Source organism: Pseudorca crassidens, chromosome 12 (assembly GCF_039906515.1).
Source record: "Pseudorca crassidens isolate mPseCra1 chromosome 12, mPseCra1.hap1, whole genome shotgun sequence".
Taxonomy (NCBI): domain Eukaryota; kingdom Metazoa; phylum Chordata; class Mammalia; order Artiodactyla; family Delphinidae; genus Pseudorca; species Pseudorca crassidens.
The window spans coordinates 52,176,610-52,198,227 of NC_090307.1; the positions used below are offsets into that span (position 1 = coordinate 52,176,610).

Below are 21,618 nucleotides of genomic sequence, written 5' to 3' on the forward strand. Positions count from 1 at the left end.
TTTCCCATGTTGGGGGCAATTATCCAGGTGGGAGCCAGGTCGCCTCTGCGTGTGTCATCCTTTCTGTACTGAAGGGATAAGTGTCCCCACTGGGGGGCAGTGGAGTCAAGGTTGGCTTTGCCTTTGGTCTCTGCTGAGGCCGGTCCCACAGAGATGAAAGATAACGTATAAGAGATAACAAAGGATCTAAAGATGGGAGCCACTGCTTTGTACACACACATTGTGTGTTTATTAAAACGATGCATTGTGGATTATTTAGTCACACATGAAAGCTTAAGATAGCCTTCATAGCAAACCACATGTTTCTCTTGCCAGTGCTTTACTTTTTTAAAAAATTGAGATATAATGGACAAATAAAATTATATTTGTTTCAGGTGTTCAATATAATGATTCAATGTTTGTATATATTTCGAAATGATCGCCACAATAAGTCTAGTTAACATCCATCACCACGCATTTGTTTTTCTTGTGATGAGAAGTTTTAAGATCTACTCTCTTAGCAACTTTCGAATATATTCAATACAATACGCTGCTGTTAACTATAGTCACCGCGCTGTATGTTACGTCCCCAGGCTTTGCTTATTTTATAATAACTGAAATTTTGTACCTTTTGAGTGCTTCATTTTTAAACAATATGTTCATAGTTCACACTTCATCTGAGCTGGAGTAAAAGAAAATTGCAGTTTGTCCTCAACTAGCAAAATAATCCTTCTGAAATGTCCAGAATTAATCTATTATCTTGCCTGACCATTTCCCCTGTCAAATATGAAAAAAATCTATGCTTCTTCCTGCTAGAGCTTTCTTCCCAAGTGCCAAGGACTAATTCCCTTAAACTGACCAATAAAAGGGAGGTAACAAAGGTAGAGTATGCATTAGAATTTCTTCATTTCAGGGAGCTCTAAACGGCAACTGTAGATTTCCCCAATCTGCCCTTTTTTCCTTCTCTCTAGGGATGGAGTCAAATGTCCCTTCTCCTTTTTTCTGTTTCCTAATTTACACATCATACCAGAGAATTTATAGCACTGCTCAGGGTCAGAGCTGGATTAATGAAAGGAAAATTTAAAGAGACAGACCGGAAGAGAAGTTGAACAAGAGCTTAATTTCTTTTCCTACACAGGGTACATTGATTTCTCTCTCCTTTTCATGGTGTGTAAGATATTCGAAGGCTTGGGCGTGGCGTCATTTTGCTTTTTTGTGGGTAAACATAGTTCTAATGGTGAGAGCGGTAAAACTACTCATCCAGTGTGCTTTGCCGAAGTGACTCAACTCTGGACCTCTGAGTCATCCTTCGTTTGGTCCAAGCAGAAAAAGCCTCAATAAATACTGAAGTGCAGCAAGTTGTTAAGCCCCCAATAAACTTATTCATAATTTATGTGCCTCTTGATCTAAATATTTACTTTTAAGGGGAACAAAAAAGAGTTTTCAAAGACTAATTGTACGTCTCTTTATTTTCATACAGAAAACATCTCCTGCGAAGATCTGTAGGTAAGTTTAAAAAAAACAAAAAACAACTTCACAAACATCTAAAATAGAAGATTTAACCTGATATTAACTTCGATGAGAAACCGTCTGTTGACAATTCATACTTGAGAGTTGACAGAGGAGTTTATTACAGACACTCACATATCCCTATTTTGTGTCTTATTCTCAAATTTGCTCTTTTTTTTCCTGAAATATTTTATCCCTAAGGGGAAAACAACTCATGCTAGATTTCAGCCATTGATGCCCAGAATTTCACTAAGAGTTGTGCAATGCTGATGAAGAATGAAAATGGAAAAATGGAAGCGACTTAAAGTTTTAAAAATAATGTTTGATCCTCATTGGGTTTTTAAGAATTCCCGTGGTGGAAAAGTACTGGCCTGCGAATCCACGGATCTGAGTCGTGGTCTTGGGCCACACAGCGCCGTGACCGTGGGCAGGTTTCATACCTCTCTGTGCCTCAGTTTTCCCAGCTGAAACGTGAGTTGGGCTGGACCTTCTGGCAGGACCCTGTGCTCCTGTTGTGCTAATTCTGACCTGGATGCCTTGTCCTCTGGTGGCTTCCTGCTTCCTCGGCAGTAGCTGCGAAGCTCGGTCCTGAAGATAGAAAACCAGCAGAATGTTTTAATACGTGGATTTAGGACTTTTTGTTTCATATATTTCTGGGCTTTCATCCAATCTCCTTTTTTTGCCTTTATTACAGGCTGCTACTTGAAGAAAAAAAATCCCACTGTCAGGAAGCATCCTCTTGTTTAAAAGATTAGCGGGTGTTAAAGAGAGGCATTAAAACCCATTTATGCCTGATGTAATCAGGTGTTGCTCAAGGCCAAGTTCGGTGGGAAACTAGGGGCTGCCTCACACCTGGCACTTCTCCCCTCAGCCCTGAGGGCTTGTCTGCTTGAGGGGATCTAACGCTCATTGCCTGTGGATGGGGAAGCATCCTGCATCCTCTAAAGCCTCTGTCCACTGCAGGCAGACACCAAAGCCATGAGGGTTCTCCTCTCCCCACAGCCTACAGCCTGCCTATTCCTGTGCAGTCCCAGAAACCCTCCTGGACAACCTCCCTCCTCTCACCCCACCCTGACCTCCGAATCCCTCAGCAGTCGGGTGCCAGGGAATTGTCTCAAGGCTGTTTGAGTGTGTGCCTTTAAAGTTGGCGAGGCTATAGGAGTGGGTGGACTGGAGTGGTTAGAACCTGTCCCGTGTTGTCCTGCCCTTCCTGAGGCCCTGAGGCCCCAGCTCTGAGGATTCCTCTGTACCCATCCTCCTGCCTCAGGCCCAGCAGCCATGCTAGTCTTTTAAGGGTTACACACTGTGTGTGATGACAACAGTGAGGACTGTGTGGGGGGGGGTGGGGGGTGTGTGGACAGAATTGATTAGCATCACTATTGCCAGTGTACTTAGGTTATGAGTATCAGGCTGTTGTGTATTCTGTATATATATGTAAGTAATACAGAATTTGATATGTATGTAGAACATATACTGGTGTGAGATGTCATATGATAAAGTTCCCTAACAGTGAAAATGCTGTATTCACTGCCCCCATTCATGTCTTTGATCCTTTGCTGTTCGCCGCGTAATGCAATGGTCAGAAGGGACCCAACCCTGAATATGTTGTTGCATTACAAAATGGAAAGAGGGGGAAAGAGCATGTGGTCCTTTGGGTTTTGTGTTTTCTGGTGCCTTTCTTTAGGAGGAGAGAATGATTGGCAAAAGCTATAGGCCAAGATATTTTGGTATATGAAGCCCATATACCATCTAAAAACCACTGATTTCTAAGCCAAAAAGGATCTCCAAATCGACTTTCTAATGAATGAGAAAATGTGAAAATATCGTGATCGGCAATGTTACTTTTTTGTGCAAGAATTATAAAAAGAACCTTTTATTATGGAAATTTCTAAACAGATATAAAAGTAGACAGAACAGTATAATGAAGCTCTGTAGACTCATCCCCCAGATTCAACAGTTTTCAACTTAAGCCTCTACCCAGCACCTCATTTCAGCAAATCCCAGGCATTGTAGCGTTTCAGCCATAAATATTTTGGTATGTATAAGAGATTTTTTTCTAATGAAACTTTTTTTTGTTTGTTTTATTTTATTATTATTTTTTTTGGCCACGCTTCGTGGCTTGCAGGATCTTCGTTCCCCAACCAGGGACTGAACCCCTGCCCTTGGCAGTGAAAGCGCCAAGTCCTAACTACTGGACCGCCAGGGAATTCCCTTATTTGGGAAAAAGTTAAAACCGATAGAAAAGCTCCAAGAATATTACAATGAACTCCCATATACCTTTTATCTAGATGCACCCACTGATAACGTTTTTTGTATTTGCTTTCTCTCTCCATATATACATATGTACATATATATCACATAAAATATGTAAGAATATATACATAATTATTCTTACTCTTATTTTTTTCTGAACCATTTGAGAATAAGTTGCAGGGGTTATGACTCTACCCCTAAATACTGCAAAGCGTATCTCCTAAAAATAAGAAGCTCTTTTATAACCACAGTGCAATGTTTAATTTAGAAAATTAACATCGGATACAATACTGTTAGGTAATATTGAGTCGATGTTCAAATTTGGCCAATGATCCGGATATTGTCTTTTATAGTAATTTCTTCCCCCAAAGATGTCATGTCTCTTTCATATCCTTTAATCTGGAACAGTTTCTCGACTTTTTATTGCCTTTCATTGGCTCCATAGTTTGAATAGTGTAAGCCCATTGTTTTGTGGACTATCCCTGAATTTGGGTTTGTCTCAGTGTTTCCTTGTGATTCAGTCCAGGTTATGCATATTTGGCAGGAATACCACATGAGTGACGTTGTGCCCTTCTCAGTACATCGTATCAGGAGGCACATGGTGTAGCTCTGTCCCACTATTGGAGATGTTAAGTTTGATCATTTGGGTGAGGCGATAAGTTTGTAATGTGCTTTCCGTGGTGTTTTCTTATTGGTAAGCGGAATAACTGTAGTCTGCTTGCCCAGTTTTCCACTAGTGTATTTTTGGGGATCGGTAGTTTAAAGAAGCCTCCTTTTATATATACTGTTTTTCTCAAGTGAGCCAGCTGTGGTTTTGCACATGTCCTGCAAATGCCTGTCTCTGGGAAGATGGCTAGCCGAGCCCCAGAGAAGAAACTGGTGTCAGCAAAGCACGTAATTGAAAACTACATGGGTAGTGAGGTTCTCAGAGGATGAACGGGGGAATTGGGTGTGGTCTCACGAGATCTTTGCCTCATCCGAGCTCCAGTCCGTGTATTTCAACCTCCACACTCTCCGGGACTCACCCTTGATGTTGACAAGTGAAGCTGCGTGTTTACCCCCTCTCCACAGTGCCCTCTTCCTCCTGGCTGCCGCAGGGTGCCTGCCCTTCAACGACTCCCAGGTGAGTTCAGGCAGACTCACTTTGCCTTCCAGGTATCTCTGAAGCCTGCGTGGATGAGCAGAATTTCCGAATCCTTCCTTTGAGAAGCAGGATAACCTTGGCCTATACAAAGGCATGTAAAAGCAAACTTTCGGGGCCCTAGGGCACTTTTTGGCCAGGCCGACACCTCTCCTCAGGTCTCTGCCTTCTCCCAGGCTGCAGCAGGGGAGCCCGCAGACCTCGGGCCTCTGGGTGCCACGATGGGGGCGGTCCACCCTCTGTACGTGCTGGGAGGACCTGCACATCCAAATGACTCCAGCCCCACACACTGAGGTGAAGTTGATTTTCTTTTCCTCTCATCCCAAGGGCCTCATCTGCACAGTGATTTTCACTTTGTCAGACTGAGTTTTTCTTTCTTAGGCACTGAGAACCCACCCCCACCTCCAGGAGTCATCTCATTTCGGGCTCTTTCTTTTCTTTCTTTTCTTCCCCAGCATTTATTCAGTTCCCATCAAGTGTTAGGCACCAAGCCAGGCTCTGGGGGCACAAGGAGGAATTGCTATCCTCCAGGCAGAAGTCGGAGTCTCGTCAGAGCAAAGGGGAAGGGGCAGACGATGAACCGATAATTATAACACAGGGAGGCCGGGGCTCTGTCCGGGGAGGTGTGGGATCCTTCGAGGCTCAGAGCAGGAATAGGGAGCAATTATAGGGAGCTTACTGTGTGCCAGGCTCTGTGCCAGTGCTTTAGTGCCTCACTCTATTTAATCTCACAGCAATTCCGCAAGGGTAGCAGCTATTATTATCTCCATTTCATAGCTGAAGAATAGCGAGGCCCAAAAGGTCACCAGCTAACACATAAGTGCGGATTTTAGAATTTAACCCAGATCTTTCTATTTTCTTCCTTTTTAAGTCACTCATCCTTTATTTTGTTCCAGTTAATATATCAAGTTTTCGTAACATGAAAGCCATCATATATTGAACACTTGTGTGCCAGGCACTGTGCTGAGATCTCTATACTCTGTTTCATTTAATTCTCACAACAAACCTTGAATGGTTAGGATTACTGTTTTACAGAAGAAGAAACAGACTTAGATTAAAATAATTTTTTCAGCTGCTTGGTATAGTGAGTGTATAGATGGTGGCACAACCAGTCTTCAAACCTAGACTTGTCTGCCTCCAAAAGACATGTTTTTTTTTTTGCGGTACGTGGTCCTCTCACCGCTGTGGCCTCTCCCGTTTTGGAGCACAGGCTCCGGACGCGCAGGCTCAGCGGCCATGGCTCACGGGCCCAGCCGCTCCGCGGCATGTGGGATCCTCCCGGACCGGGGCACAAACCCACGTCCCCTGCATCGGCAGGTGGACTCTCAACCACTGCGCCACCAGGGAAGCCCCAAAAGACATGTTTTTAATTACCATGCTAGTTTATAGCAGATGGGCAATAGTCTTTTGGATGTGGGGAAGGGAAGGGGGCAAGAGAATTAACCCGGATCTTTCTGATGCTGGAGCCGGGCTCTGCTTACTGTACCTAAATCTTGAAGGGGGAGGAGGAGCAACCCAGGAGAAGAAGGCAGGTACGGACAGAGCCCTAGAGGCGTCCTGGGTGGCCTGTGATTCAACTTTATTGAGCACTTACTATGTGTGGGTCCCTGGGCAAATTCCTGCCCCCTTGGAGTTAATCATCTAGTGCGGGGTGGAGACAGAGACAGGTCACAAGTAAAACAGAGTGTGTCAGGTGAGATAAATGGAAAACGGAAGGGAAGAAGAGGCGGGAGTGCCCCTCAGCTGAGTTGGCCAGGGACGTGCAAGTTCTCTTTCTCTGGAGGGGGATGGGCAGTGGATGGGACTGGTTGGGTTGATAGGAGCTTGTCATAGGGATTCTTGGGTGTCCTGAGTTTGCATTTCATCCTGAAGTCACTGGGGGATGACTGGATGATTTTAAGCAATAGGCGGCACCATCAGGTCTACTTTTTAGAGATGCAGTGCTGGGGAGTTGGGGGGATGGGGAAAGAGATGCTGGAGGCAGGGAGCCCTGTTAGGAAATGTTGTAGGCAACTGGGTGAGAAATAAGGAGGGACTGGCCCAAGGCCCCAGAGTCCTGTCTGGCACCATGCCTGGCACTGTGCATTGACATTTAGTGTTTCTGATCATCATGCCGGATCCCGTTTGTCTGTACTTACAGCTAATTTTTTTTTTTTTTTAATCTTGTGTTACAGTTTGATCCAGATGGTTATTTCTGGGCTATAATTCACTTATTCTGCATAGGTAAGGGTTTTTAAATAAATTTATTTATTTATTTATTCATTTTTGGCTGTGTTGGGTCTTTGTTGCTGTGTGGGTTTTCCTCTAGTTCTGGCGAGTGGGGGCTGCTCTTCGTGCGGTGCATGGGCTTCTCACTGCGGTGGCTTCTCTTATTGCGGAGCATGGGCTCTAGGTGTGTGGGCTTCAGTAGCTGTGGCTCGTGGGCTCTAGAGCACAGGCTCAGTAGTTGTGGCGCACGGACTTAGTTGCTCCGCGACATGTGGGATTGTCCCGGACCAGGGCTTGAACCCGTGTCCCCTGCATCGACAGGTGGATTCTCAACCACTGTGCCACCAGGGAAGCCCCGTCGGTAAGTTTTTAAAGAAGTCTTACTGAAACAATTGAGACTTATTATTCCTTATCATGTATCCACTTTTTAGTGATCCTGGACAATAGGAAGATGAAATCCAAGGTGTCAAGGTTAAAATTAAATGGGCATTTTTCTGGTTTGAATTTTCTGTTTTGGAGTTTTCCTGAAATGTTTGCAGTTTCCATAGAGTCTCGCCTTTCTCATGACAGACATTAATTAACTCGCCAGGGCCCAGGCTTTGCTTGCTCAAATCCACTTGTGCAGTGCTGGTTGGTCTTCTCTAAAAATGGTGAGAAGAGATCCAGATCCAGAGGTTTGTGTCAAAAACACTCTCTTTCAGCAGTATACAAAAAAAAAAAAAAAAAATTAAGTGGGTGAAATAAAAGGACCATCTACTTTATTTCAAACCAGTGTTTCCTATCTGTAGTCTTAGAGGGAAAAACAGTGCCCTGACTTTGTGACACATGGGTCAGAAGTCCTGCGGTGTTTCTCATGTGCACCATCAAAGGAAATCCAGGCTTAACAATCCTGTTAATTGTGTCCTTCTGGGGACCACGAGCCTTTCCAGCCCAGCACTCTCTATGAACTGCATCATCTGGGGGATTATCGAATGTGCATCCTTGAAATTCTCCAACGTGCTCTTGGTCGCCCCCTATTGGCTGCGGGTGACCCTTGCAGGGAAGAGGGGCCCTTCTCCCTGCGGGTTTCATGCTTCCCAGGAAGCACCAGCCGGCCCCCTCCACAGAATGCCGCGTGCCAGTGACTTGTGTTGCTTCCTTTCCAGGGGCTTATAAGATACTACAGAAATCCCAGAAATCCAACGCGTTAAGGTAAACTTTTAAAGTTTGGTGAGTCGTCCTTTGGTTAAAGGAAAGGGGTGAGACCCATGGGGTCGTGAGCTTCTTCCGTCAGCCAGAGACTCCGTGAGTCCAGGATGGGGGGAGGACAGCAGGCCGGGTCCATCAGTACCTGAACCATTGCCAGCGATGTGCAAAGAGCCTGGAAGTCTCTCTCCTCTTCCTTCAGGGTGGCCCTTTAGATGACATTTTGACAAAAATTGCATGACCGGCTGCCTTGGGCCCCAGTTCACTTCCTCCAGCTCAGAGGCACAAGTCTTTTTTCTTGTTTCTCCAACCCCTTCCTAACTTTAGACCCAGAAGCCTCCCCCGTCACCAGCTCTGTTCTGGGGTAAAATGAGGCCTTTGTTGAGGGCAGTTAGTGGAACAGAGTTGCTGAATGTAAATGAAAAAGATGAGAATTCAGGCCTTGGTTGGGCTGGAGCCACCAGGTCAGAGCCCGCCACTGGCCAGCTGGCCACTGGGTTTCGGGGCTGTCTGAGGCCCACAAAGAAAGGTCTGAAGGGACTGACTCCTGGGAGAAGGTTATACATGCTGAGGGTATGTGATGGGTCCTTAGAGCACCATTTTTTCTTTGAATAAAGTGTTTTTTCAGCAAGAAGCCAGTAGAGTTGTTAGATAAAATACAGGATACCCAGGTAAATTTGAATTTCAGAGAAGCAAAGAATAATTTTTTTAGTTTAAGTATGTTTCATGCAACATTTGGATCATACTTATACTAAAACATTATTCTTTATGGGAATTTCAGATTTATTTGGGTGTCCTGTATTTTTATTTGTCAAGTATGGTAGCCCTAGAAGCCAGTCCAGTGACCTGAGAGAGCTGACACTCCTTTTAAAATGGCAAATAATCGGCCACAAGTGAAAATGCATGTGATAGTACTAAATTGAAAATGTTTTTAAAAAATGAGCCAGGAAATGGTTTTGAATATAAAGTACTTTTCTTAGTGTTTATTAATGATTTATAAATCTAGGAACTTATACATAGATCTAATTTATTAATGGAAGAAAATGACTATTTTGTGTATGTTAAACACATATTATTTTACCTTTTATGTTTTTTTTTTTCTCATTTCTTAGTGACATTGACCAGCAGTACTTAAACTATCTATTCAGGTAAAATATAATTTAAATTTTCAAAGAATAACTCATATTCTTCTAGAGCTAATGGATTTTTATTTTCCAATAATGTATATATTTTCTATTAATTTTTTTATTGGAGTATAGTTTATTTACGACGTTGTGTTAGTTTCTGCTGTACAGCAAAGTGAGTCAGTTATATCCAGTAATATTTTGATAAGGGAGATCTGAGCCAGTGTGTCTGCCTACCAGGAAGGCAAGCTAAATAATTGGTGAGATGATCAGAACTGCAGAAACTAAATAGTTGTCCTGCCGTTAGGCCAGGCAAGAAGGGCTTCCATCCAGCCCCACACTTCAGAGAGCCATGCCTCTCCCCAAGGCATATGGAGTCTGTAAGGCTAAGAGCCCACACCCTTCCTTCTAGACTGGGCCTTGGAATTTCTGACCCAAGTGGATTCCAAGGCCTCCCTGGGTCTGTCTTCTTAACTCATTCCGAGACCCAATGGATGTCCAAAGAGAGGCTGTTAGTATGAGCGATGTGCATGGAGGGTGGGCTTGCAGACTGAGGTGTCCACACACACATGTTTGAGGTCCTTGGGTGCAGGACGGAGTCTGGTGTCGGGAGAGAAGAGGGTGCACTGGGAGCTGGGAGCCAGAGGCAGGATGTCCCCACACTAACACCTTCTGACAAGAAGCTCCAAGGACTCCAAGAATTCTCAATTTTAATCTGGACTTTCAGGTTGCTTTGAAGGTGTATTTGTTAAGGTAGGATGAAGTTTGAGGCTTGGTTTATAATATGTAAGTGTAGTATATGGATTTCCATTTGTACCCTTGCCCCAAGCCAAGTAAAGAATAGGGGTTGGCTGCTGAGTAGAATAGCTGGGGAGTATTCTTGCATTCTGAGAGTCCCACATGGTGCACTGAGGGACCTAATTGAGAAAGTGAGGTTTTGCTGTCTAGAACTCAAGTTTGCCTAATGCAACAACATTCAGTCCAGAGGACCAAGGTCGGAGAGGTGCCTCTCAGCCTTTGGCCACATGGATTTCTGCAGGAAGTTGGCTTAAAACGTTCAAGATCTGTGTTCTCTACCTACAGGTAAAGTTCCTAAATATCTTAGTATTTATGAAAATGCCTTTTTGAAGACAGGATTCAACCCAAACATAGCTGGGGCCTCTTTTGTACTCAGTGGAACAGTCATTAGTTCCACTCTGCCCAGACCCACCAGCTGCCCCTTCAAGAGATGTTTCTGAAAATGCAGAAGTCTCTTGGTGTTTGAAATGTTTCCATGACATCGGACTACTTTAGACAGTTCTTTTTCCCCACAGAGCTTATAGCCCAGGCGAGCAGCAGAGGGTTTTGGGGGTGGAAAAAAACAGCCGCTGTGACCCCCAGCTAGTTCTCCTGCCCTCCCCCCTCTCCGCCCTCCCCCGTGTGAGGGTTTCACTACCTGGGAGCCAGGTGCTCAAGGCTTCCTGCCTCAGCCCACTGCACACCCCGCCAACACCACACTGCTGTTTCCACGTCTTCTTTCAGTACAAGTGATGAAGATGAGCCAGGACTGAGATTCGATTTCCCACAGGCCCTGGGTATCAGCCTCCAGAGATCTGCATTCACTGAGCTCTGTAGGGTAGCTGCGCCTGTAGGTGCCAGCCCGGAGCTCTGCCTGCTGGTTTGATCTCTCTCTCTGCTGGTTTGAAAACATAGGGAGAACCTGCTATGTATCTGGCCCTGCTAAATACTTGAGCTCCAAAGATAAATAAAATATGGTTCTTGCTCCCCAGGTCATCACAGTGTAGGAATTAGAAGGGCGTAACTCTATATTTACAAAATTCAGACATGGACTAGAGAGCCAACTCTTTTATTTAATTATCTCTTATTTTTAACTCCCTAGTGTTTTATTTTAGAGTCACCCTTTGGGGCGATTCCGATGATGGCATTTGGGATACCGTGTCAGGCCCTGGGACATGTTTTGGGATGGAAAGGGGCCCCTCACATCCTGTCATAGGAGCAATAACTTCTGCTGCTGAAGTTGAAGCCGAGAGGGGATCCAGCGAGATAGAATAATGGAGAATGTCCAGGGTATGTGTTTTCCGGAGAGAGATAGAGTAATGGAGTATGTACAGGGTATGTGTTTTCCGGAGAAAGAAGAGACAGCAAGCAGACGCCCATGAGAAGGACAGGGAATCTCCAGTCTTGTCTGTAGTGTGTGTATTTTTTTACAGCTAGCTACCTGTAAACCCTTGTCTCACAAACCTACAACTTCCGAATGACCAGAATGTGACTATTCTTATGGCCGTTGTCACAACCCTCCTCTCCTCCTGCCTCTTTCTGTGATGCTGCTCCTCTGAAAACCATCAGAAAAACAGAAATGATGCTGGGAGATAACCCAAGAGCAGGGCTGAGGAGCTAACATTGGTTTCCCTGGCTGTCATGTCACCAACTGGAGATTCGTGGCAGTGGTTCCTGATCCTGGTTCTTTGTAGCTTCCGGGAGCCATAACAAATAAAAACAATGGATGCCCGGACCGTACCTTAGAGATTCTAGCCAGGATGTTACACTATTTGGATGTATATCCAGGGTTGAGAACCAGAGCAGGCCATCCAGCGCTTTAAGAAAACTTTCCTTCTTATATTTGAATTAAAAGTTTCATTCCTAACCTCCAACTAAATCAGCTGCCTGCGTGGCATGAGTTTTGATGGAAGAGGGTACGGAAGGTGGGCTTAGGACCGCACAGAGGCACTTGTAGACAGGCGCCGGGAGATGGGACAGGCTTCCAGAGATAAAGATGGGAGACAACCAAGCACAGGTATGGCCTGCATCATCCCATACAGCATCAACTGCAAATTGGTCCGGGTAGTTTTCAGACACAGGGTGGATGGCATGGGTCATTTTGTGGGCTAGCTTCCTGGAAATTTACCTATTCTTCTGTGTAGTTAATTTTGTGATTAGCTCACATTCAACAGCTAACTTTTAGGCTGCGGCCTGTTTGTAATTTATTTATCTATTTTTTTTTTTTTTTTGCGGCACGCGGGCCTCTCACTGTTGTGACCCCTCCCGCTGCGGAGCACAGGCTCCGGACGCGCAGGCTCAGCGGCCACGGCTCACTGGCCCAGCCACTCCGCGGCATGTGGGATCTTCCCGGATTGGGGCACGAACCCGTATCCCCTGCATCGGCAGGCGGACTCTCAACCACTGCGCCACCAGGGAAGCCCCTGTTTGTAATTTAGACTCCGTTTAGCTGACAAATACTCTCTGTGGATTAGGTGAATATGATAATCATTAGTGGCAGGCCTGACCCTCCAAGAGGGGCACGGACCCTCAGAGTCCATCCCAGGGGAGATCCAGCCCTCTTGCCCAAACCTGAGGCATTTCAGGAGATTCTCACTCTTTCCCTGACAAGCTGGATTTAGGCAGAACGAGACCATTCAGTGCAGATAGTTTGCTTTTAGGCAAATCTCACTGTTTCCAAGTAGAATGGGTGAAAATGGATGTTGTTTTCTCAGTGCTGGGGAAGCTAGCTTCACGAGTCTGCTGTTTCTTTTTCAGCGTGGTGCTCCTGGCGTTTGCATCTCACCCCACAGGTAAACGTGATTTTGTTTGTTTGTTTGTGTATCTTACACTGCCCATTCAACCCAGTGCTCTGACTCCGGTTATATCTCTGAGGGAAATTTTGTAAGAGAATGTAGCTGCCTTCCAGGGTGTCCAACTTAAGGGTTAGGAATGGCCCACATACTTGAAACTGTTCTTAGTATCCCGTTGTGGATTTATGGCCCATGAATTGAACCTTTTTCCATGTTTTATTGTTGATGTTTTCATCTGGTGCAATCTCACATGTACAGACGGGTTTATAATCTGCCAGATAAACTAGTGCTTGCTTTGTCCTTTTCTAAAATTCTCCCTTCAAGTACCCAGAATTGCTCTTCAATCCTAGGGCTAAAGATTTGCTGGAGAAGTTCAAATTGCACCTATTTCTCAGTGACATCCTTTTATACATTTTTATCATATATTGTCATCCAGTTTTCATAATTCCAGATTAAAGAAGTCATTTTAAAACTTACCTTCACCCATATATACACTGATATGTATAAAATAGATAACTAATAAGAACCTGCTGTATAAAAAATAAATAAATAGAATTAAATTAAAAAAAAAGAAAACTTACCTTTACCCTGTTGCTGCCTCAGTTACCCTAGAGTTGTTTTCCAAATTCAGGAATTTTCCGTAGTACTCTATTTCATTGTGTTTTTTTACTTTGAAAGGTTTTGAAGTTGATGCAAAGATAAAGCAAAAATATCTGTGTGCATCATGGCTGGAAATACACATTTTTTTGGTCACACTCCTTAAACTAATGTTTATTGACCTCTGCTATGCATGAGGCATTACCCAAGCCCTCAGGGTCTCGGTCTTTTATCCGGAAATTAAGAAAGGTGGACTGGATTATTTCTGAAGCCCCTTCTAGCTCCCTGCTGTGCCCCAAACAGCAACCCCTTTCTGTTTGTGTTTTTAGCTGCTTCAGACTGTTTGAACTAATATCCTCAGGGAACTGCTGGTGGTGACTCGGGTCATGTTTCTAGATTGGACACGACCTATCCGAACTGCTGTCTCATTAGCATAATTTGAATTATTTTTTCTCCATGAGTGCTTCTACGCTTGCCCATACTGAAGCACATCCACTGTTTTCTGCCCACTCCCATAGCCTGGAAACCTACCCTTTGTAAAATTGCAAGTCATATGAAACCCTGGTGTTGACCCTAAACACCTACCTGTACCGCTGAGTGTCCGCCTCCAAATCCTGCCTCTCAGCATTCCTTCGTGCAGCCAGAGCGTTGCCACCCAACAGATATTTCAGAGCTACTAAGTGTCTTCTGCCTTTCAAATAGGTTTTTAATCAAAGACCTTTGGAGAGTTATGCTTGCTGGTTCTTCTTGGTTTACATGTTCATTTTCCCCCTGAGTGATTTCTAGTGGATTTGGGTGAATGATACTCACTTAAAGAAGCCACTCTGCCTTTCACTAAGAGGTTATGCTAGTTCATTTGTTACACTCACGCTTATCAGAACTGGAAGGAACCTTAGTGATTATCCAAGGTGCCACCACATTTTACAAATGAGGAAATTGAAACCCAGAGGAGTTAAGTGATGTGACCAAGATGAGGAAGTGAGTAGCAGAGGGAGACTGGGGTTTAGCTAAAGCTTCCCTGCGAGGGGATGCCCCACAGCCGTAGGGGTCAGGAGTCCTGTGGGCCTCAGTAGCCATCGTAGCAGGGCTCAGGCAAAGGCCCCAGGGAAGGTAGGTGTGCGGCTACCTACGAACTGGCGGCAGCCTTCCAGAAGAAGCCGGAGATGTTCATCTATACCAACACCAAGTTGGGTATCTAATCCGTGAACATCGCAGGGAAACACTGTGGAACCACACCTACTTTTACATGAATGAAGTAACAAATACAGTTGTGGTCTTTATAAACAGTGCAGTTTGTTTATACTGAAGTTGTGTAATGCACAACCATGTGCAGCTCTAAGCAGTGGCCCATTGTTTCAAAAAGCACACAGGTTTGCTCAAGTAGGTAATTAAGGCAGATGGATACGAAGGTAGGGATTTGGTGTGTGAGATTATGGAAGCTGAGAATCTAGAAGACTCCTTGGGGATCCGTTTTTCCCAGCTTTATAAAGCCAGGTCAGTTGCCCTAAACCTTTGATGGGTCCTGGTGATGTCTTCTCATAGGAGCATAAGGTTGATTACAAAACTTAAGCAAATAAAACCGCTGAGGAGAATCTCTTTCCTCCGGAAGTATTCAAGGACTGCTCTGATTGGGCAGCTGCAATTCCTGCCAATTCGTTAGCTTCCTCATTGGACCCGTGGGTGGTCCAGCCCATTTTTAAGGTGGAACAGCACTTCGTTCTTTCCCACTTGCTCATTATACTTTCCATCTGGAGTGTCCACTTCAACGCCTGGGTGTGGGTCAGGGAGTGCAGCTTCCTGATTCTCCCACATCTGCACCAATTAAGACACAATAAGAGCCAGGACCCGCGGGTGCAGCCTTTTTTTTTTTTTTTTTTTTAAGGCTCTGTTAATTTCTGATGTTTTAAAACAGGCCTTTATTCTTTTTGGTTTCTTCTTACCTCTTCTTTCTTGACTTGTATCTTCATTATTTAGTAGTACTCTCAAAACATTTTAAAATTGAGATATGATTTACACATAGGAGATGCACCTATCTTAAATGGGCAGCTTGATCAATTGTGACAAATGTATATGCCCATGTAAGTCACACCTCTGTCAAGATATAGAAAACTTCTGTCACTCCAGAGAGTTTCCTCACGTCCCTTCTCAGTCGCTCCCTCTCACCGACCACCAGAAGCCCCTGCTGATCTGATTTCTATTACCATACATAAGTTCTGTCTATTCTAGAGCCTCATGTAAATGGAAACACACAGGAAGTATTCTTTTGTGTCTAGCTCTTTCATTCAGCATAGCATTGAGAGATTCATCCAGGTTTTGGGTGTCTCACTAGTCTATTCTCTTTTATTGCTGACTAGTGTGCCAGTGTGCGAACCCTTTGTTTATCCATTCACCTGTTGATGCTCACCTGGGATGTTTCCAGTTTGGGGCTGTTATGAATAAAGCTGCTATCAAGATTCTCATACAGTGCTTTTGGTGGACTTATGTTTTAATGTCTCTTGGATAGATATCTAGGAGTAGAATTTCTGGGTCTTACAGTAGATATATGTTTAACTTTTAAAGAAAGTGCCAGTTTTCTAAAGCATTTGTACCATTTTACCCTCCCACCCAACAATGCGTTAGAGTTCCGGTTTCTCCATGTCTTCACCAACATTTGGTGTTGTCTGTCTTACGTTAGCTATACTACTAGGTGGGTGATGGTCTCTCAGTAGTGCTTTTGACTGAGCCGCCCTTCTCACTCACTCCCGAGTGACTAGAAAGATAAGTTTTCTTGCAATGCAGATGATGTGGCTTTGGGTCACCGCCTTTGGGGTGCATTGGGATGTAGTGGTAGGTAGGGACCAGGTAGATAGTTCTCCATGTCCTAGGTGCAGACCCGGACACTTTTCCTATCTCAGGCACTGGGTTTGCTTCTTGATGGGTGGGATCTAGTTCTCCTAATCTTTCAAAGTCACAGTTCATGCAGAAGCTCCAAGAATCTTAGAAACTTGCACCCCCAGGACTGCTTTAAGTAATAGTAGAGAAAAGAAATTCTTCCTCTGTTTGAAAGTTTGCGTTTCATCTTTGTATGGGGTCCCTCTGCTGTGGCATTTTCAAGAGAGAAAATTTCAAGGAACCGGAAGGGCAGGAAGACTTTCGGGAATCTGACCAGAAATGACCTTGTTATGTGGTGTGTCTACTGCTCGTATTGAGATAAAGCAATCAGTACGAACTACATCCTGGAACTGACCTTCCACTTTTCCACTCATTCTGAGGACTAAAATGTGGTGAGAGGAAACTTTCTTGATGTCCAAGTCTCCATTATTCTTGGTGTGGTAAAATTGTGCCACACTTTTCACCGTGGCGATTTCATGCTCCATTATCTTCGGAGAGATGGGACTCACTCCCTCACTCAGAGAGTCAGCAGAATTTTAACTGTGGAGCACAGGCATGAGGGCTTAACTCCGACTTCTGTGCATAAGCTCCATGTTGATGCCACAAAGCATGTGTACAGAGCTTGAACCACTTTGTGCTTAAAGTGTGCGATCTGCACTAGGTGGTGCAGAAGTGTTGTCTTTTGAGCACCTTTACACAGTTTTTAGTTCCTGGGTCTAGTTCTCATGTGGTTGGGGCCAGCTAGCCACATACTGCAGCATGTTCGGGGCTATTTTTGTAGCACAGTCATTAACCTTTGCTGTTTAGAGGTTAGTGTGCACCCTCTCTGTTGAAGTAAAAGATGAGGCCGGCTGAAGGCATCAAGGGGGACGTACTGGGGGCCAATTTGAGATTGAGGACCAGCAGAGCCAAGTGGAAAGTGTTCGGAACATTCTCTCCAGGGAAAGCAAGAGGGGTTGAAGTCTTCCAGATACTCTTGGCGCAGGGGTGCTTGTTATTTGTCAGAGATGGTCCTCACACAGTGGATACAAGGGTTGAGTATAATAGAATCCTTGCTCACAAGGACTCGATGGCTCTAGAAGGAGAGACAGTCATGGAGGCAACTACGTGAGAAATGTGTGGAGGTTTTAGACATGACTCAAAGACAAGAGCGAGCTCTTCTCTCTCTTGCTCTCAATAATCGACAGGATCAATTTTTAGGATTTGAGGGAGGATTATTATGCAGCTGGTCAGTTCCCTAGGATGGTGATTTTTTTTCTTTATCTTCCTTCCTCCCAGTCTACCTCTGCCCACTCCACTGCCCTTCAGACCCCTCTGTAGCCTGGGCCGCACCGGGAGTCCAGGTCACCTCCCCTGAATCCTGAGCTCCTGCGTTTAATTTATTCTTGTCTGTTCAGTCCTCCTGATCACACTGACTGCACTGCAGTTTCTCTCACGCTGAGAGGGCGGTTGGGAAACAGCCAAGAACGAAGAGCTGCCAGAGACAGAGCGAATCCTCCACGAACGTGCCTTCGCCCACCTTACAGGGGGTGGGGCCGCCTGCCAGCATCGGGGTGCTCAGGGTTTCCTCGGCTGTCACTTCTGTGCGAAAAGGGGCTACAGAAGCAGTGGAGCTCCTCGTGCACTGGATGTCTGGGCCTGATGTCAGTTACAAAGTCCCTCCACCAGTATAGGTCCCTGGTAAATGACAGGGGTGTCCAGCGGAGCCGTAGCAGAAAGAGAACAAAAACTCTTAGCCTTTTGTTGGGCTGCACGAAAACCAGATCCTAGGGGACCTCTCCTTTTAGTTCAATACACATACATATGTACAAACCAAATCAAACAAAATAACAATAGTTATGGTAGAAAAAAGCAACCGTCCAGAGAAGTGGAATTCAGACCTTTCCTTCCCAGTCGATGGTTGAATCATTTGAGATCATTTAGGTACAAGGAAGTGTAGCGATGCGTTGTGTCTTTTGTTCTGAAACTCTTGATTAGTAAGTGTAGTGATGAAGGATGTTCCACCACCCCTAACGGGCTCCAGTCCATCAAGAACTGAGAGACGGACCGAGGCCCAGGGTTCTGGAAGGTCTGGCACCTCCAGAATCTCAGAAATTCCAGATTTGGAAGGATTAGGCTTTCTGCTGTGGAAACGCTTAATTCCTTTTCTCTGGACATTTTTGGAAGGCTTTCTGCTTTTTTAATCTCCTGACTTCTTGTTTGTGACCAAGTTCAAATTCCAGAGAGGGAAGCGGCCAATATGTGTGATTATTTCCTCTTGCACCAAGTGGAACTAAAAGAATGAACTTACTTCACTAGAAATAAATGTACCCTTTGGACCTTGAACTAAAATGAGTATGCACGGGCGCTTGGCCCCTTCTCTGTTTGTGCGGTAATTAAACGCAAAGATGAGAGGAGATGTCAGAGGCATGCGTTCACGATCCTTTTTTAGATATAAGGCAGAAAAGAATAGAAGAATCTTAAAAAAAGATTCTTTTTGTCCTACGCTCTGGGCCAGGGTTGGCTGCCTGGCGAAGAGGAAAGATCTTAGGACTTGAAGTCACCGGGGTCCACATTCTGGCTCAACAGTTAGAGAGCTGTGCAAACGTAAGCAAATCACTTCTCTGAGCTGCAGTTAAAATGGGGATAACAGAGCTTCACAGAGTTGTTACAAGGATTGAAAGAGACGATGTTCGGGAAGCTTTTCACACAGGGCCCTGCACAGGGCAGGCTTTCACTAAATGGGTGTCATTATCATCATACTATTATTATAATAAGACAATGCCAATGACACAGAAACCCTCGAATGCCGGAGTGAACTCACTGCTGGGCAGCTCAACGCTCACAGGGCTGATGTAATTAAGATCCTTGCCTTGTGTTTCCGGGCAGCCGGGGGCTGGGGGCTTTCGGGCTGTGTGTCTCACCCTTGCTGTTTCCCTCAGGTGATCTCCTCAGCGTCCTGGACTTTCCGTTCCTGTATTTCTACAGATTCCATGGCAGCTGCTGTGCCAGGTAATCTTAACTCGGAAAACCCCTCGCACTGTGGATTTGTATGTTTCTGTACTACCAGCTGTGTCTTCGTGAAGCCCCGGGTCACTGTCTGTTATCTGAATGAGCGTCAGAAGAAAGTGGTGTCTGGTGCAGGTGAGGAAGTTGCCCCGTCGGCCATCAGAGGGTTGTTATGAACGTTCTCAGGTGCTCACGGCTGGCCTGGGACCTGTGAGGACCCCTGTCCTGAAGAATTTTCTCGGCCAGGGCAGTGGTTTTCGGACTTGCAGAAGAGAGAGAATTCTCCCCCTTTTTTATTTTTTTCCCCCACAAGCAATTCTTAAACAGAACTTCAGCATATAAAAATGATGACACTGACTCAGTTCAAGGGAAGATTTGGGTACAGAATCACACCCTGTCAACATCTACCTTGATTTCTCTCTTGTTCCTAAAGGGCAGCCTCCAAAAAATTTTGACTGAACCCTAAGACGCTGAGAGACAGATTTTGAAACCAATGACTAAGAATTGTCTAGACCACAAGGTGATCGTTAATATTTGGCCTTGGGAAGTATCAGAGATGTGGACCAATTAGGTGGATACGTTTAGATACAAAGAGGTTCATCCCCATCCTACCCCCACCCCTCTCCTGCCATGACCCCCACTTCACTTGACTGTATTGTGCTGAGGAATGGAAAGGCTTCTGTGGACGGTCTCAAAGCATGGATTCTGATGTGGTCGAAAGACCACACTTGGGTTGAATTTCAGCCTTGCTGTTTGCTAATTTGTGTCTTTGGGCAAGTTATCCTACTTCTCCCAAACCTTAGTTTAGTTTTCTCATCTGGAAAATGGAAAGATAATACTAATACAGGGTGGTTGTGTGTATTAAATAAGGTCCACGAAGCTCGAAGCATCTTGCCCGGCTCAGCAAATGATGGGCATTATTATTATCTGTAGAAGAAATGTCAACAGACCAGGAGCAATTGCTACATAAAAGCCAGACCACCTATTTCCACCCAAAAGAGAGTGTATCTTGTGAAGCAGTGGTTCTTCACAGAGAGTTAAAGAGCTGATATGCAGCTAGGTGCTGTTTCTGATGGGGGTGTGTTAGGGCAGAAAAAAATCAGTATCATGGAGTTTGCATCTGCATTGGAGCCTCAGAACGATTTTTTTTATTTTCTTATCATTCTCAGAAAAGTTTCAGGAAAACACTGACAGAATTTGTCTTCTCAGTTCCTATCCATTTGGTCAGGACTTGTCACTTGCCCATTAGCTAGGATTGTGTGGCAGGAGTGTCAGTGCCACCCTGGTGCCTGCGGACTTGCTTCCCTTTGGGCCTGCTTCTTTGGCCGCGTGGGTGGCCAGGGTGCCAAGGGGGCCGCCAGGTTTGGTTATGTGGAGCAGAGCATCACGGTTCATAGCCCGTTGGTGATGGCTTTGTGGGGTGACCTTTTTTTTTTTTTTCTTGGCCACGCCGCGCGGCTCGCAGGATCTTAGTTCCCTGACCAGGGATCGAACTTGTGCCTCCTGCAGTGGAAGTGCAGAGTCTTAACCACTGGACCGGCAGGGAAGTCCCTGTAGGGTGACCTTCTGCCTCCATTTCTGCCCCTTTTAATCTGCAAGTTTTTCTAATCCAACATGAAAACTCAGGGTTTTTTTTTTAATTTGAAAGATTTGGAAATCTTTATCTGAATTGGTTTAACTCTCTATTACATTCTATCTCTGGCTTACCCTCTTTTAAGAACGTGGCGCTTTTCCCCACATCATCTCGTGACTCCCCCATAACTGTATCTCAGACTAAGAGCTGTCACCTTCAGAGGTCCTGGGGGAGCTCAGGAGAGGTCGTGGAGGCCTGAGGGGTCAGTGGTAGCCGTGGCCTGGAGACCCCACGAATAGGGAGCCCCAGGCTCCTTCACTCCTGGGGTCTGCCCAGTGCTCTTAAGACCTGCCTCCACAGCAAGGGGTAGACAAGCTGGAAGTGGAAGACACAGATGAGGGAGTTGAGGGAGGGACCCATGAGTCATTTAGAAATGATTCACCGACATGCAAGTCAGGTGACGGGAAAGAGTCATGGACGCTTTCAGGAGCGTGTTGGTCACAAGCCAGGGTCGCTCAATCCTAGCAGAGTCTGTGCTGAGGGCAAGGGTCAGCGTGGAACTGTGCCCTCCTCTGGCCAGGGATGGAGAGGACAGGAGAAGCGCAAAGGGGACCGAGGTAT

General features: G+C 45.3%; 1 protein-coding gene across 9 annotated transcripts in view; it reads left to right on the forward strand.

Annotated features, from left to right (window-relative positions):
- Positions 1-21,618, forward strand: part of TMEM241 (transmembrane protein 241) — a 106,620-nt gene that overhangs the window by 41,115 nt on the left and 43,887 nt on the right. For all 9 annotated transcript variants that reach the window (XM_067699511.1, XM_067699516.1, XM_067699515.1 and 6 more), the window contains exons 6-12: positions 1,460-1,485; positions 4,813-4,864; positions 7,057-7,105; positions 8,236-8,281; positions 9,388-9,423; positions 12,934-12,968; positions 19,358-19,427. In XM_067699511.1, the coding sequence (XP_067555612.1) occupies positions 1,460-1,485; positions 4,813-4,864; positions 7,057-7,105; positions 8,236-8,281; positions 9,388-9,423; positions 12,934-12,968; positions 19,358-19,427 (314 nt within the window). The remainder of the gene's footprint in view (positions 1-1,459; positions 1,486-4,812; positions 4,865-7,056; positions 7,106-8,235; positions 8,282-9,387; positions 9,424-12,933; positions 12,969-19,357; positions 19,428-21,618) is intronic.